We start from the raw sequence: 17029 nt of genomic DNA on the forward strand, positions 1-17029 counted from the left end.
ATGAACATAAAAATTATATTTTTTATGAGATTTTTAATACAATTTTGATGTAATTCTATCACATTTATCCTTTATTTTATAATCTTCAATTATATATAAAATACAAAGAGTTGTTTTAGTGTTTTTTTTTTTAAATTTGCTTTTAAAATCACGAGAAATCTTTGTTTTGAACAAAATATTTGCAATTTACAAAGCGTCTCTACAATGAGTTAATTTTTAGTTTTATAAGTATTTATTTTTTATATTGTGCTATTAAATAAAAGATAAGTTAATAAAATAAAAAAATATTAATCCAAATTAAATCATGACTTCAGGTTATAAGTTTGAAGAGTTAACTAAAGTCATTAAATCTGATGAAATTTATGACCCAAATCTAATAGACTAAATTAGATTAATTTCTTGATTTTTTTAATATTTTCATCTAATATTAGATTAATTGAGAATTAAACTTTATAGTTTATTTTGATTTTTATCTATAAGATTATAATAATTTAAAACAAATTTCCTAATTATTGGATAAATATTTGATTTTACAAGTATTTATTTTTACATTATATAATTAAATAAAAAAATTTCAGAAAAAATTATTAAACCTAATAAAATTAATAATTTATATTATAAATTTAACAAATTAAATCAATTGATAAGAATCAATCCAATATCTCACTATCTAAATATATGCAAATAAATAAAGGCCATCTTCAATTTTTTTTAACTAATTATTCAATTTAAGTTGATTTTTGATCTCTAAATCATATTACAAAAACTCCTTTACAATTTTAATTTTAATTTGAAATCCTGGTCAAACAGGTAGTTCATGAAAGAATTTTGCATAACCTAGACTTATTTCTTATCTTAAAAATAATTTAGTCTTACCCGAAGATAGCGTCTGCCAGCTATCTATTCCAGTTCAAAATGAAGATCGCCAGGTCTGCTTAATTACGTGCAGGAATTGCCTTACATGATCTGTTCTCAAGAAGGAAGAGTAAAGTTTGCTTGCAAGAGCGTTCCGTGCGCAAGTCACTATCAGTCATGGCGGAAGAAACCCCTTGGCGCATGATTTCTTCTATCCGACAGGCAACACATGCACCGATTTATACCGTGTTTCTTCATAATTTTGATCTTGACCGTTGACCAAAGCACATAGGATGCCCATTCTGCATGGATTGATTATATTATATTAGTGAGTTGATTTGTATAGCGAATCAAAACATGTGAAACGATGGAGTGTTTTTTTTTCTCAACCCAAAATAGACGACACCGAGTTTCAATATTATTGAATATGACAATTAAGATAGAATTGCTATTTAAGTAAATTACGTATAGATAAGATTATTATAATACGATAATATATTCAGGTTGTGTTTGATTATTGTGTGTGTGTGTGTGTGTGTGTATTTAAGAAATAAGATAATTATATGGAAAAAAATCACTTGATGTTCCTTGTGTGTGTATTTAAGAAATAAGATTATTATATGGAAAAAAATCACTTGATGTTCCAAAAGAGAGCATTCAAGGGGGGCCTCTTCCTGGGAAGAGTAACCGCAGGGTTGCGGCTAATGGAGTTTTGTCAAGCTCCACAGTCCATTATTCCTTTTTTAAAATTGGAGAAATGACGTCTGCCCATCTATTTTCAGTCATTTCGTTTACCCGCTGCCTCAAGCTCAAACGTTGTCACTCCACCAACAACACACTTCGTCACCATCATCGAAATCTAACCGCCACGATGCCGTCATCAGATCCGGCACCAAATCGCAATCGTTCATTCGGAACTGAATCTAAACTGAGCGGCAACGATCAAACGGACGCTAAACCGCTTCTTTCTCGGTATTCCAGTAGTAGCGGTAGTTCTAAACAAATGCCGCGGCGACGAGTGCCCGATAAGCCGGATATGCGGCGATCTTATAGTCGAGATATCGGTCACGCTGCCGCTGAGACTTACATGATCACTCGCCTCACCATCACTCTTCTCCGATACCTCGGGTAACATATCGTCTCTTTGAGCATCATTTAGCAGTACTAGCAGTTTTTTTCTTGCTTGCTTATGTATGCATTTATCTTTACGTGTATTTGTTACTGTATAGGAATATTTTGCTTGAATTTGTATTTATCTATGTAAATTAGAGTATTCTTATTGAAGGTTTATTCTCGTTGTTTGATGATATAAAAAAGGGAAAGATCCATATTAGAAGGGAAAGGATTTTTTTTTTTCCTGATGTTCATTTAAACAGAAATAAAGAAAAAAATTATTTTTTTTCTTGCTTGCTTATATATGCATTTATGGCATGATCATTTTATGGTAATTTGTGTTGAGATCAATTTGGAGAGCTCTATTTGTGTTATTTATGGTGGAGGCTCATGGTGATGTATGAAAGGGTGGTGATTTCTTTCTAACAACTGCTGTGGATAGCTAGCGTGTGTTTATTTTGAGTGAGAAACATGAAATCTTGGAAAACTAGGGCATGGGAATCTGATGATTTTTTTGTTTCTATAGCCACCTTTTCTGCCTCCCTCTGGTTATCTTGCTTGGACAGATTTTTGTTGTCGCATGTGCTGGATCTTATCTTGGTCATGATTGCTTTGGTTAACGTTGTTAGTATTTCAAGAAGAGGAGATAGGGAATAAAGAAGATTTATTTATTTATTTTATAGTTGCTTATTTTCATTTGCATTATGTCATGTTTTAATCATTTGTTTTCATTCAGGGTAGGCTATCGGTGGATCACAAGATTAGCAGCACTTGGTTTTTATGCTGCTTTACTTATGCCTGGCTTTCTTCAAGGTGTGCATTTGTGTTACATGAGCATTAGCTAATGATTATAAGCTTGTGGTTGTTAATCAGCCTTTTTTGTTTCAGCTTTTGAAATTAATCTCCCTATATGTAATGTAAGCAAATTTAGAGAACTGATAATTCTTTATGGAAAAAGATTCTGTTATTGAAAATTAATCTCCCTATATGTAAGCAAATTTAGAGAAGTGATAATTCTTTATGGAAAAAGATTCTGTTTTCTGCGGTCTTATTTCAGATGAATTAAACTGGTCAAGTTTCATGAACTTTAAATAGAACCTGCCGAGCTTTTCATATCTAGATGTATTTTCTACCTTTTTTCACTTGGAAACCCGATCATTAAACTACCAATTGTAAATATCTCGGTACAATTGTGTGCATTGATCATACTCTGCACATTGTTATTTGTTTTTTTTTCTTTTCCCTTGTTGATCACTTCAAAGATTAATTTCTTAAGTTCCAGTGCCTCTATCAAGTAACCTTTACATTTCTTTCAATGATATGTCCAACTATATATCTGACTATAAGTTGGAGATCATGATTAGATGGGCAGGGAAATCTTGAATGTTGTGCTTCTCAGGAAGTTGTGGGAAATATTTTTTTTAGATTCTGTGAAGTGATTAGATTGATGAAAAATAACTTGCCTTTGATCTCTGCAGTTGCATATTATTATTTCTTCTCAAGTCAGGTTCGGCGGAGTATTGTTTATGGTGATCAACCAAGAAACAGGTATTTGAATCTGTTTTTATCTTTTTTTTCATAACCTTTAAACTTGTGTGTGCCATACATAAGAGACTCCAAGCTATATTTTGCTAATGCATTGGTGATTTTACAGGTTGGATCTCTATTTACCAAAAACATTAGATGGACCAAAGCCAGTTGTGGCATTTGTCACAGGTGGTGCCTGGATTATTGGGTGAGCCATCTTAAGTAGCTGGCTGACTTTCCTTACGAGTTCATGATGAATTTGCATATTTGAATTTCTCCATTTTTCATCTTGGATTTTGTGATGATTTTACTTTATTCATTTGTAAGCTGCCCAAGGCACAATTTGTTAATACCATACATGAATCTTTTTTTCATTTGGAGTATGCTACCTGATACAAAACAACCTCAAGCATGCAGGACTTAAGACCCAAGAATATGACATGGTCATGAATTTTCTTGCTTGATATGAGGCCATTTATTGTGTCTTAAATTAAATTGCTGTGTGTTCATACTGATCTAGGTATAAAGCATGGGGATGTCTACTAGGACAACAATTGGCTGAAAGAGACATCATAGTGGCATGTATTGATTACAGGTATTTGGTTTCAATTTATGCAGAACCATATTGTAGTTCTTGTTTTTTAATCATGTAAATCCATTATCGTGGGAGGGAGAACACATTTAAATTTTCAAGGGACATATTTACTTATGATAGCTTGAAGAACGTGAGCCTTTTCTATTTTGGCAATATTACCCATCCTGAACTTACATTTTCTTGCTTGCATATTGCCCACTTATTGTCTACCTCCATCAACCATACTTGTTTGACATGCTTTTGCAGAAATTTTCCCCAGGGAACCATTGGTGATATGGTTGCAGATGCATCTCAGGGGATATCGTTTATTTGTAACAACATCTCTGAATTTGGAGGTGACCCTAACAGGTGATAGGATAATTTTTTCTTCGTTCTTCCATGTTGCTTCTTATCTGGATAATTTTTTCTTTGTTCTTCCATGTTGCTTCTTATCTTAAAACTATTTCCCTGATTTCATCTTGCTTATTATTGTGTAGGATCTATCTAATGGGACAATCTGCTGGTGCGCACATTTCTGCTTGTGCCCTCTTGGAGCAAGCAATAAGAGAAGCTAAGGGAGAGGAGGGGATCTCCTGGAGTGTCTCCCAGATAAAGGCATATTTTGGTTTATCTGGAGGGTAAGCGTTCATCTGTTACTATTTCATGAATCTTGTGGAAGTTCACTAAAATCAAGGAAAGCATTATTTACCGTTTACAAGTGGAATGATTTATTGAGAGTAAGAGCCACCAATGTGATTTCTGTTTCTTTCAGAAGATCCATACTATTTACTGGTTTGTTTTGCTTATAACGAGCTGGTTGGTTAAAAAGAGAGAAATATGTGCTTATGATATTACCAAACTGTGGGATCAATGGCTATGTTTAAACAGCTTAGCACTATAAACTGTTTTCCTAACTACTTTGGCTGCGTATATATTTCAACAATCTCATGATAATGAGTAGAGTCACTACCTCTGCCAGTTCCACTAGTAATTAAGCATCTGTGTGTGCTCTGTACATAAATGGCACTAATCCAGCATAAGGACATCAATCAACGAAATTTCCTTTGCAGTACTTTGTTCTCTGCTATGTTATCATTTTCTTTTCGAATTTTGGTCATCTTGTTTTATAAACAATTTATCAAAATAACTTGGAAAATAAATTGCGATGTCTTAGAGAAAACACTGTCTACACTTCAAATTACTCATGAGTCATTGGTATATTCCATGATATATAGAGGATTTTTGGTTTCAACATCTGTAATTTGTTTGTTTGAGCATCTCTTTCTTATCTGTTTGTTTATGACATTATGGTCTATAATTCATGCATGGATTACCTGGAAACACTGAACAGGTACAATTTATGCAAATTAGTCGATCATTTCAACAACCGTGGCCTGTACCGTGCTCTTTTTCTAAGGTACCATTTGTTTGTAAGCTCACTGGATGCTGATCACTATTTTCGATGAATTATGCTAGTATGTAATTATTGCCTGAGGTTATTTTTCCTGAATAAGGTTTTTTTCTGACTTGTGGTTACAGCATGATGGAAGGTGAAGAATCCTTGCAATCTTTTTCTCCTGAACTTAGAATAGAAGACCCAAGCATCGGAAATGCTGTTTCTCTTCTGCCTCCTATTATTCTCTTTCATGGAACAGCAGATTATTCAATACCATCATCTGCCAGGTTAGAATATCTTGTTTTCAGCATCAATGATGTGCTTCATATTACAAAGATATATAAGTGGATCATAGTTCAATTGACATCTTTGATATCGTTATTCCATTCAATGCCTTGTATGAGAAAAAAGGGGTTATTTAATTTAGAAATAATCAGCCTCCTTAATGTCTCAGATATCCATACAATTTCAATCTGAAAATTATGAGGACAATGAAATTAGAGATGAAGTTGCCTCATAATCCATTTGGATTTAGATATTCTAGTGAGAACTTTAAAATTAATTTCAATTTCTTGGACAATTTACTACGTTATATTCGCTTATCTTTTTTTTTATTCTGTTTGCAGTAAAGATTTTGCAGCTTCTCTTCAAAGGCCTCCTTAATGTCTCAGATATCCATACAATCTCAATCTGAAAATTATGAGGACAATGAAATTAGAGATGAAGTTGCCTCATAATCCATTTGGATTTAGATATTCTAGTGAGAAATTTAAAATTAATTTAAATTTCTTGGACAATTCACTACGTTATGTTCACTTATCTTTTTTTTTTATTCTGTTTCCAGTAAAGATTTTGCAGCTTCTCTTCAAAGGTTAGGAGCACAAGCTGAGCTAATTTTATTTGATGGAAAAACTCATACAGACTTGTTTCTTCAAGTAAGTGCTGGCAATGCATTGTTTTATTGTTGTTATGATTGGTTTAATGCTCTCAGCTAAATTGTGCATTTTTTAATCAATCAAATCCTGCTACCACTTCATTAGATGCACTAATATTCTGTTTCTAATCACCTAGATTAAACTGAATCACATTTAAATTGGCTTAGCATCATGATGTTTAGGCATATTGACAACTAATAATCTCATGTACTTGGCTGTCGAAACTCGATTATAACACTGAGAATTCAACTCATCCTAATGATTGGGTCACATCATTCAGGATCCTCTAAGAGGCGGCAAGGATGAAATGTTCAGCCATCTCGTCGCTGTGATACATGCTGGTGATGAGGAAGCTCTAGCCAAGGATGCTACGGCACCTCCAAGAAGGCGACTAGTTCCTGAGGTTCTGCTAAGGATGGCCAGCCACATCAGCCCTTTCTAAGGTTTGAACACCAATAGTTGCTTCTCATATCAGAAAAAAGGCCATTTCTGCTGTGCATGTCTTATTCTTGCACATCTATACATAGCCACTGGGTATATTCATTCTTCGGAGGGCCTCTCCGTATCATTTATAATCGATGGTTGTAATTTATTATTGGTTTCTTAAAAACAATTTATTTAATCTTGTGTGGCCCGTTGCACAAACTTGAATCCTAATTTGATCTGTAGATGTACTATCATTCTGGCACTAGATCAGCATTAGAGTCTTGGATTTTTTCCCTCAACATTCCAGTAAAAAGATTTTTAAAATATTTTTCAACAAATATTTAATAAACAAGTGATATAAAATATCTATCTTTTTTAAAATACTTATTTTTTATACCATTTGAAATTAATACAAAGATCCTTATAACAAAATAAATGATTTCTATAACAAGAACAATATCTAAATTAAAAATAAAATAATTAATTCAATTTTATTTCAAACATAAGTTATCTATTAAATTCAAATTTGCTTCCAAATCAAATTCAATTGGGCACCTCATTTGATTCCAAACAAAGGTGGTCAAGGTTGATCGTAAGGCAGTGAAACCTGAAATATTTTGCGCGGCCAAGGAAATGGCCGCCTAGTTGATGCGGTTTTCAGGTTCAAGGTCCGCCTATGCAAGCCGTTAAATTGTTTCGCTCGCTCGGCCGGGCAAGGTCTGGATTCGCCGGGCAGCATCCAGAGATATGATATCTGCTTGAAACCATGATAAATGAACGCATGGCCAGCAAAATCACGACGACGACCAGTGAGAATGAAATAGAAGAGGGTTTCTTGGATGTTCTCATGAAAATAATAATTGCTTTTACATGATGGCATCTTTAATTAGAACCCTTGAATATTGAATTTCATTAATTAGCTATTTCGATTGCCTTCATCCCCAGGAAACCCACCTCTCTCATGCCTTATTGCTTGTTAGGAACGTTAAAGGAAAATGGTACAGATAGAGCTAGCTGGTTGAGTCTATCAAGACATTAAGCAGTTCTTGGGTAGTTGTAATCCTCACGAAAACATTGAAATTTTATAAATGTTTTTATTGCATTCTCAAAATTAAATTAAATTAGCATATTAAAAAATTATAAAAAATAATCTTTATTTTACATGTATTTTTAAATTCAATAACCAATTTATCAAATCCATCAGAACTTGACCTACATTTTAAAAATACTAAAAAAGTATTTTGTTTGTTATACTATCAAGAATTATAAACTTATATTTAAAATGTAATCTCAATATTTAAAAAAATACAAAAAAAATATATTTTGACTCTAGAGTAATTAGGTTTTAACTTGATAATATAAAGACCTCCTTATCGAAAAAAAATTTTCTTAAATTTTAGACAGACTAACAATTAGAAAACACAACAATATCGTAATTTATATCAAACAAACAAACAAACAATACATCTTAGTTTAGATAAAGTGTACTACGAGTGATATGTCCTCCTTATATATAAACAATTCTATTATCTAGACTCTTAGATCAATTAAGGTTCTTAATGATCAAAATACCAGATGACAACTTTATTTCTTTTTTATTGATAAGAAACAAGAAGTTCTTGTTCTTTTCTTTAAAAGATAGATATCGCAATCCAAGAGAATGATCACTATGACGTTGCACATGTGCGGCACTATATTTTAAAAATACCAAAAAAAATAATTTATTTATTTTAATACCATGAATTATGAACTTATATGTAAGGTGTATTCCAGATATTAACAAAAAAACAAAGATACAAAAAATTCTTGTTTTTGACATGTAATTTTCCTATAATCATATATAAAGCCTTTGCAAAATGTGTTAGGACCAATTTTTTTGAGGTGATATACGATGGAATAAAGCAAAATAACAATAATAATAATCTTATTTTCTCCTCATTTATAGTATGATTTAAAATATGCATATATGTGGTTCATATTTATATGAACATATGTTAAGATGAATAGTTCATATATATAGACATATACATATACATGTACATACTAGAACACCTAAGAAATTGATGGTTGAGGAAGATCAAAATATATAAGATTGAAAAATTTGGAAGGGTATTTTCAATTGATGAAGTCTCTATTGGAAAAGAAAATTCAATTTAAGAAGGACAATTTAAAATTAAATCTTTAAGGACTCAATTGAATTTTTTCAAGCTTTAATTGAATTTATTAAAGGCTTAATTGTAAGAAAAATATTTAATTTTTAAAGTCAATTTAGGCTTTCATTGGAAGAAATTAAAGTCTATGGGTTGAATTGCAATTTTTTGGAGTTAATTTGATTAGATTAGGGGTTTAATTGCATAAATAACAAAGTTTGACTAACAATTAAGAACTTGATTGAAGAAATCCAAAATCAATGACTAAATTGAAAAAGATATGTGAATGTAAGGGCTGGAATTGATCAAATTAAGGTTGAATTGAAGAAATTAGAAGTTTGTTGGTCAATTGAGGGTTGAAATGCACAAATTGAGAACCAAGGATTAAAATGAAAATAACGGTCAACCTTAGGGCTGGCAATTGAGTTTGAAAAAGATGAAATTGCATTAAAATAAAAGTTTGAAGGCAATTATGGATATAAATAAAACCAATTGGAAATACAAGGACTCAATTGAAATTTATCAAATCCTAAATTAAGAACTCTAAATGACTATCGTTCATATTTAATGAAGAGAAAGTGAATGATACATCGTTCATCAATTTGCATATCTATTTTGACAATTTTGTTTGATCGAATCGACAACTTTAAACGAATGAATGTAAAGTTACTAGCTTATAAATTGAGCAAAATTAGATCTAAATGAAAGGTGTGTACCTCCTTTACTAACTTCAAGTGATTTCAGAAGATAAGATATCATAATTGCTTCGACGAGACCTAAAAAATATACAATTTAGTCAACCTTGAAAATGCAACCTAATTTAAAAACTGATTTGATTTTTGTGTGTTCACACATAAAGGTTTCTTAATGAGTTCTTATCAAGGATTTACATAATTTTCCTCAAGATTAAAAGGTCAGAAATGTATTCAAGACCTCTCAAAATCCTAGAAGTACCTTTCTCAAGATCAAAAAAGGCTGAAAAGAAGGGGAAGAAAACAAAAAGATAAGAAAAGAAAGAAAAAATATCAATAAAAAACTTAAGTTTAGAGGTTTAAAAGTCTAAAAAAAAGTTTTTTTTAGCTTCACAAGTCTGTGAAAGGCAACATTTTCCAAAGAAAAGTTAAGAGAAAGTAGTTGTTCTAGGTATACATAATTGATATAAAAGTATATCCTTTGTGGGTTGCTTTTGTTGTTTTATTTATTTATTTGGTTTTAGATTTATGTTTGTAAGCATATAAAAGAGGTTTGAAATGTTTAATAAATAATAGTGCATTCATCTCTCTGGTGCTGTGATTTTATTTAAAGAAGGTATTTTGAAGTGTTTTTTTTTTAAATATTTTTGATACATTAAAGTTATTATTTAAGTTTTTTTTTCATATACAATTTCATTTTAGTTTTATTTAACTTAAGCTATATATGTTAAAACAATAATGTTTATTTTAAGTTTGTTAAGTTTATTTATGTACCAAATGAGTTCAGAAAATTAATTTTGAATTCATGTTGTATGAACATATATGTTGTTTTAAGTTGATAATTTTTTGGATTTGGTATCTCATGCTTGATTTTGATATTTTTATATTTTTTTGGTTCAAACATATATATTTATGTATTTTATTTTGACTTCTTGAGATAAAAAGAGCATGTTATAAAAACAAAAAATACTTGGCTTGACTAGTAATTGTTTTAGGTAATGTTCTTTGTGTTCTTGAGAAAAATGTTGCCTTAACCCATAGGTCTGGACCAATTTTGGTCTATTTCTTTGCATATAATTTTTTTTATGTGATTGACCATTAATTTAGTGTTTATTTGTATCAATAACATGATTTTAACGGTTTTCAATTCTAGAGTTTTGGTTTAGATCCGAAATCTATTTTGATAAAATTGTTATGTTTAAGTGATAATTTAAGTAAATAGATGACAGATTATTGATCCTTGCATGATTTCCAACATGTATATGTCTTTGTTTTGATCAAATTTGGTTTGTTTTGGATTTCATGTTGCTGGGTTTGTTCAATTTTCTTGATAGTTCTTAGTGTTATTTTTTTTTGGTGTTTGATTCGTTTTGCTCAAGTTCTTTTGATTTTTTTTTTAATGTTTTTGGGTGTTCTATTTATTTTTTGGCTTTGGTTTTGTTTTTGGATTGTTTTCGAGTCAAACCAGGATTTCTAGCTCGATTTATGGTTAAACCAAAAATCTCAAGTCAATCTAATCGAGTCAACTTGATCGAGTTAAGTAAAAAAAATTATGTCAAAGGTTTTAATACCCTATTTAGTTTGCCATAACTTTTGTTAAAGAGTTTTTGGGTTTTAGTGTGTATGAATTTTTGTTAAAGAGTTTTTGGATTTTAGGGTGTATTTGGCAAACATCCATTAAGCTATATTTGGTAGTTTTATTACATAGAAAATTGAGTTTTTGTCAAACAAAGCCTAAAAAATAATAAAATAAGATATTTTTTTCTTGAATATGGTTAAAAATTCTAAGGTTATTTAAACTTTTATTTTTAAAAAAATCTAAAATACTTTGACATGTTTTTTTTTATAATATTGTATGGATTTTACAATAAGTTTGTAAAATTTCAAAGAATTTTGATATACATTTTAAAAATATCAAAAAAAAAATTATTTGGTTTATGTTAATATGTGAGATTATGAACTTATACAAATGACATATTCCTGATATTAAAATTAAAAATAATTTTTTTGTTTCTTTTAATATACAATATTATGAACTTATAAATAAGACATATTCCATATTAAATAATTTTTTTTTATTTTTTTATGTTGACATTAGAAAGGTTTTGTTTTTAATCTAATAAGATAAATATTTTCTTATTAAAGATAACTTTTTTTATACCTTAGACACATAAATGGTTATGAAACATAATATTTTTTTTATTTTATATCAGATAGATAAATAATATAGTTTATCTCAAGTAAGGCATACTAGAGGTGTTAATACCTTCTTCTTATACAATCAATCACTTTATATAGATTTTGAAACTAGTTATGATTTTAAGTAACCAAAATAATAATTAACAATTTTTTTATTGATAAGGAATAATTTTTTTATTCTTTTCACTCGCATCATTCTTTATGGTCCGATCCAAGACGATAATTGCCGCGACTCGAGACATGTGTCACAAGATTTATCAAATTAATTTTCACATAACTTTTTTCTTAATATATTAAAATATATAATAGTAGCACCTAGATATTTCTTGCGGTGATGGCTATAAATAAGAGTGCGGAGAAGAGGCAATAACCATTCTAAACACAAAGTAATATTTCCAAGATGAAGGCCTTTCTTATCATATGCATTCTGTTGGCTACCGTTGCCTTCTCTCCCTTTTCCACTAGCACTGCCCTAGAATTATCCCATAAAGGTAACCTACCTTTTCTATCTGCTTTCGTCTCCACTAATCTTATGATTTAAGACAAGCATTTACCTAGCTAGTTCATATTTATTCGAATATATATATGTTAAGATAACAGTCCATATGTGAGTGTATGTTAATGTCTAACGCTGCATCTAGACCTGCTTTGATCTATGAGCTGGTCCTCCATCCTTTTGCTTTCTCCTCTGTTAACAGTATTTTCATAGCACGTTAACACCTGTAAGTAAACCTTGCAGATCCATACAGCACACTTGACGCTTCCCTGCAACAACATGGCCCGATGAAGCCTCCACGTGGCCCAATGAAGCCGCCACGTGGTCCGATGAAGCCGCCACGTGGCCCGGTCAAGCCACCACCTGGAAAGAAGCCACCTCCGGGGTCACATTAATGCTTACAAGTGGAACTGTGAAATCCCTTGAGAATGGAACACTGCGGATTAGAAGCCAGTAAAGTGTCGACCGACAGCTAGTAGTATCTTTATTAACGTGGTAATCTGACATGAGAACACTTTGTGTAAGAAAAATAAACTATGGAGTTCTCATAACATGTCAGCAACCATATATATATAATGGTATTATGAGGTTTTAATTTCTGTCGGGTTTTAAATTGTAGTAACGTAATGAAGTTAATGCATAATAAATAAAGTGCTTAACTAGCTATCTTCTCTGGTGTTCATATGTGTTGTGCATGCCCCCCCCCTTTTTTTTTTATTTGAAGTTTTAAGGGATTGTAATTAAATGGGTGTTTGGAAATATATTTAGATAATATTTTTTAATTTTTAAAAAATATTTTTGATATTATTATATCAAAATAATATGAAAAAATATTAGTTTGAATTTAAATGTGCTTTTTAAAACATAAAAATAAGAGGCTTGCCATCCTAATATGTCACCGACGCAAATCTAAACTGTTTGTCGGGAGTGTTCCTCAAAACACTGCAGGAAAATAATGAAACAAAAAAATAGCCTATATTGAACATTCTCGTTAATCCAAGCAGGAAACTTGCTTTGCGTCATCCTCCTCCATGATTATGAAGCAGGAAACTTGCTTTGTTTCATCATCCTCCATGATTATGCTTTTACAATTATGATTGTTTTCTTTCCAATTTCCATGAATTGATGCTATCCAAGATTTTAAAGATCATAGTAGGTAAATGCCTTTTTGAATCCAATATCTAGATAAAATTCAAACTCGTAAAATTATGTATAATCATTTGATTAATAAATTTTTATATAATATTAAAAAATTATTTTAAATAAAATTTAAGTTATAATTTATATATTCTTTAAAATTCGACAACACCAACTCTAAAATAAGCTCAACCAACCTTTCTGAATCTTGAATTGATGAAAACAAAAGGCAACCATCCGGCTGCCAATCCTCCTCAAACAACTTTTCAAAAAAACAAATGATTTATTCTTCGCCCTCCATTGCCACAATGAATACAAATTGTCTTCAGTATGCATAACATATATATCATCATCTCAGAACCTCTAGCCTGTGAAGGCAATCTTGTGTTCCAAATTCCATGAGTAAATATAAGAATCTTGAGAAGATAATCTTATGATTTTATATTTGAATTTTTGGTTGCTCATATGATAACCACTAAAAATTTATATGGTCGTTAATTTTAGGATTTATGAGATTAATTCTTGGTTATTCATATAATAATTACTAGAAATTTACATGATTGTTAACTTCAGACATATAAAATTAATCATGATGTGTAGAATTAATTGTAATACGTGCAAGCTATTCCATATATCCATATTAATAATAATAATAAAAAATCCTGAGATCTTACCATATTCTTCACATATATATAATTGGACACTGTAATCTTTACCTTATACATAAAATATATATTTTTATTAATTAAAAACCTCAAAAAATAGAGTTCGTTATTATTTTCACCCATACACGTGTAAATAGAATGGCGACCATACTTTTCGAAGGTGGCTTGTGTTGAATAATGCAAAGGTGGTTTATTATTAAATTAATCAAAGTTATTATTAAATCAAAGTTAATATTCTACAATAATGCTAAATTAATTTAGTCAAAAGAAATCTTTATAGATCTTCTTTACAGCTAGTAGTATGACTTTCATGTACATCCCGGAACCATTATCATCGACTTTTGTGGCATGTTTTTCCGGATAAAACTTTTGTGGCATGTCATTGCTGACAATCTTCGTCACAAATTCGGTGGCATGATTTTGTTGACTTTCTTTGGCCTGCAATTTGTATGTAATATAGTTTCTTAATTAGGCTACCTTCGGAACTTTTTATTGTTTATTTAGTGATTAAAAAGGTGATTAATAAAAAGTATTCTGTAATAAAAACAAAATGATTTTGTTTAATTTTTTATTTTGAATGGAATAGTATGGTTTTTAGATGTTGAAAAGAATTTAAAAATATAATGTTATTTGTTAATTATATTAAATTTGATATTTAATTTTTTAATTGTTATATATTTTATTTTGAATGTTTTTTTTTAATTTCATTTCTTAAAAATTTGATTTAATTAATTTTTATATCAACTTTTATTTTTATTTTTTTGATTGTTATTTTTTTTTAATTAAATTTTTTAATATATTAGATTTGGTTTCTGTTATTTTGATTACCATTTGTTTTATTTTAAATAATTATAAAATATTTTTTTTTTAATTTCATCATTTTTTTAATTTTTTTATCTATCGGTATTTATTTTTTTAATAAACTTGAAAAAATAAATTACAATATTAATACGTTATTTTTTAACTTATTTTTATAATATAAACAAACAATAAAAATTATTTTTCAATTTATTTTTTATAACATTATCAATATAAAAAAAATCCACTATCTAATAATCTGTTTCCATGGAAACCATACGATGAATCGACACCAAGCTATTTACTACACTTGAAGATTTCCTTCTTAGAGATTATTCTTTAACTTGAACATATGTCGTTTTCAAGATTATTCATTAGTGGAAACACCTCGCCGATTCTAAGATTTTTTCACCCAACTTTTAAAGGTATACAAAAATCATGATTAACTCTCGTGAATAATACAGTTAACAATTTCAATATTTTTATATCTCATAAGATAATATTTAACAAATTTGAAGATGTTTAAATACAATGAGAATAAAATTAAATATTTTTGTACTAGAATACAAAGGTTTTAATAACACCAATTATAGTAGAATCAATGAATGATAATTTTAATGTGTTTTTACATTTATAATAACTTATATAACATAGAAGTTAAAATTTTATTACAAATTTTATAATTAGATACAATTAAAGTATAATAAAGAAATGATGATTTTAATGTGTTTTTATATTTATAATAGCTTATATAACGCATAGGTTTGGATTATCTTTGCGGATTTTATAATTAAACAAGTTATATATATATATATGTATGTATTTATATATTTATAGCAAAAACTAATTGTTAATTTATAACCGTTATTGTTTACCTGACTGTTAAATGATCGGCTAATTTCTAAAAAATTCTTAGGTGTTTATCAGTTTATCGTGGATGAACAAGTTTCTAAAAAATTCCAATTACACCAGCAAGAATTACACGGGCGCACACAAATATATATATATATATATATATATATATATATATAGATATTGCATAACTTTGATGTTCATCACTGCTTTATCGCGGTGGTAGTAATTGGAATTCCGCTGCTGTATACACCTGCGAGATATACAGCAGTGATGAATGTCAAAGTTTTAGGCGATATTGCATGTCCATGGAAAGCCAGGACAAAAACGTTGTGGGCCTTAGTAAGAGGCGTGACTGTGGCAAACCTTGAAAATCGAACACTATGGATCAGAAGCAAGAAAACTGGTGTGCTTGAAAGTATAGACTGCTAGTGCTTAGTAGTGTATCTATATATGCAAGTTGTGTTGCTGTGTTATTTTGAAATGAAAACCATTTACGTCAGAAGAAGTATTCATGTTTTATGCATTTGAAAGTTTTAATTTCAATCTTTCGAAAGTTCTCTTGTCTGTAATATCCGGCCCATCTGAGATTGATCAGTTATTTTGATGAATTATGTTTGTCTTGTTATGTCAAACTACTTTTGAAAACACTCACACTCACACTCACACTCACACTCACACTCTCACACTCCTCTTCAAGCGAAGAGAAGACAGCCCTTGTTCTCGTCAGAATATATAGAGGCAAGGGTGGAGTTAGGAGTTTTTTTTTATTCTGAATTATTAAATAAATATATAATTTTAAAAAAATAATTATTAATTAATATATATAAATTTTTAAAGTTAACAATAAAGTTTTAATTCAAATACATAACTTAAAATATTAAAAAATAAATTTAAAAGTATATTAAATTAAAGTTAAAAATAAAAATAAATTTACTATTGAAATTATATTCTTTTTATAGAATATAATTAATTTATAATCAAATCTGAATTGATATCGTAATAATCACTCAACTATGATAAAATACTAATTAATAAAGTAATTAATTTTTTTTCCTTTTTCAATTTCTCTTTTCCTCACTTGATTTTTTTTTAGATTAGTATTTTATAAGTCAGACTTTATAAGTTTATAAAATTATTTTTTTTGAATTTTTTTTATATTTTCACCTTACTTTTATCTTGCCTTTTCTTTTTTTCTTTTTCTATTCTACTTC

The 17029-nt window shown here is 29.5% G+C and overlaps 1 protein-coding gene and 1 long non-coding RNA gene across 3 annotated transcripts; both read left to right on the forward strand.

Moving 5' to 3' along the window:
* The first annotated feature begins 1449 nt into the window (after nucleotides 1–1449).
* Nucleotides 1450–7088, forward strand: LOC105123336 (isoprenylcysteine alpha-carbonyl methylesterase ICME-like). Of its 2 annotated transcripts, XM_011022886.1 has the most exons (12): nucleotides 1450–1983; nucleotides 2705–2781; nucleotides 3447–3516; nucleotides 3623–3703; nucleotides 4016–4090; nucleotides 4337–4438; nucleotides 4567–4707; nucleotides 5421–5486; nucleotides 5609–5752; nucleotides 6310–6400; nucleotides 6681–6860; nucleotides 6894–7088. In XM_011022886.1, exons 1-11 carry the CDS (start codon nucleotides 1613–1615, stop codon nucleotides 6840–6842), a joined length of 1380 nt encoding a protein of 459 aa, XP_011021188.1. In that variant the 5' UTR covers nucleotides 1450–1612; the 3' UTR covers nucleotides 6843–6860; nucleotides 6894–7088. The 2 variants fall into 2 exon arrangements, with proteins under 2 accessions (XP_011021188.1, XP_011021187.1); XM_011022885.1 differs by having other exon boundaries at nucleotides 6681–7088.
* Nucleotides 7089–12216: 5128 nt separating this feature from the next.
* LOC105123335 (uncharacterized) lies at nucleotides 12217–13045 on the forward strand. The gene is made up of 2 exons (XR_841835.1): nucleotides 12217–12358; nucleotides 12607–13045. It is a non-coding gene; the product is annotated as an uncharacterized LOC105123335 (long non-coding RNA).
* The last annotated feature ends 3984 nt before the right edge of the window (nucleotides 13046–17029 follow it).

This window comes from Populus euphratica, unplaced genomic scaffold (genome assembly GCF_000495115.2).
Source record: "Populus euphratica unplaced genomic scaffold, PopEup_1.0 scaffold10.1, whole genome shotgun sequence".
Taxonomy (NCBI): Eukaryota; Viridiplantae; Streptophyta; class Magnoliopsida; order Malpighiales; family Salicaceae; genus Populus; species Populus euphratica.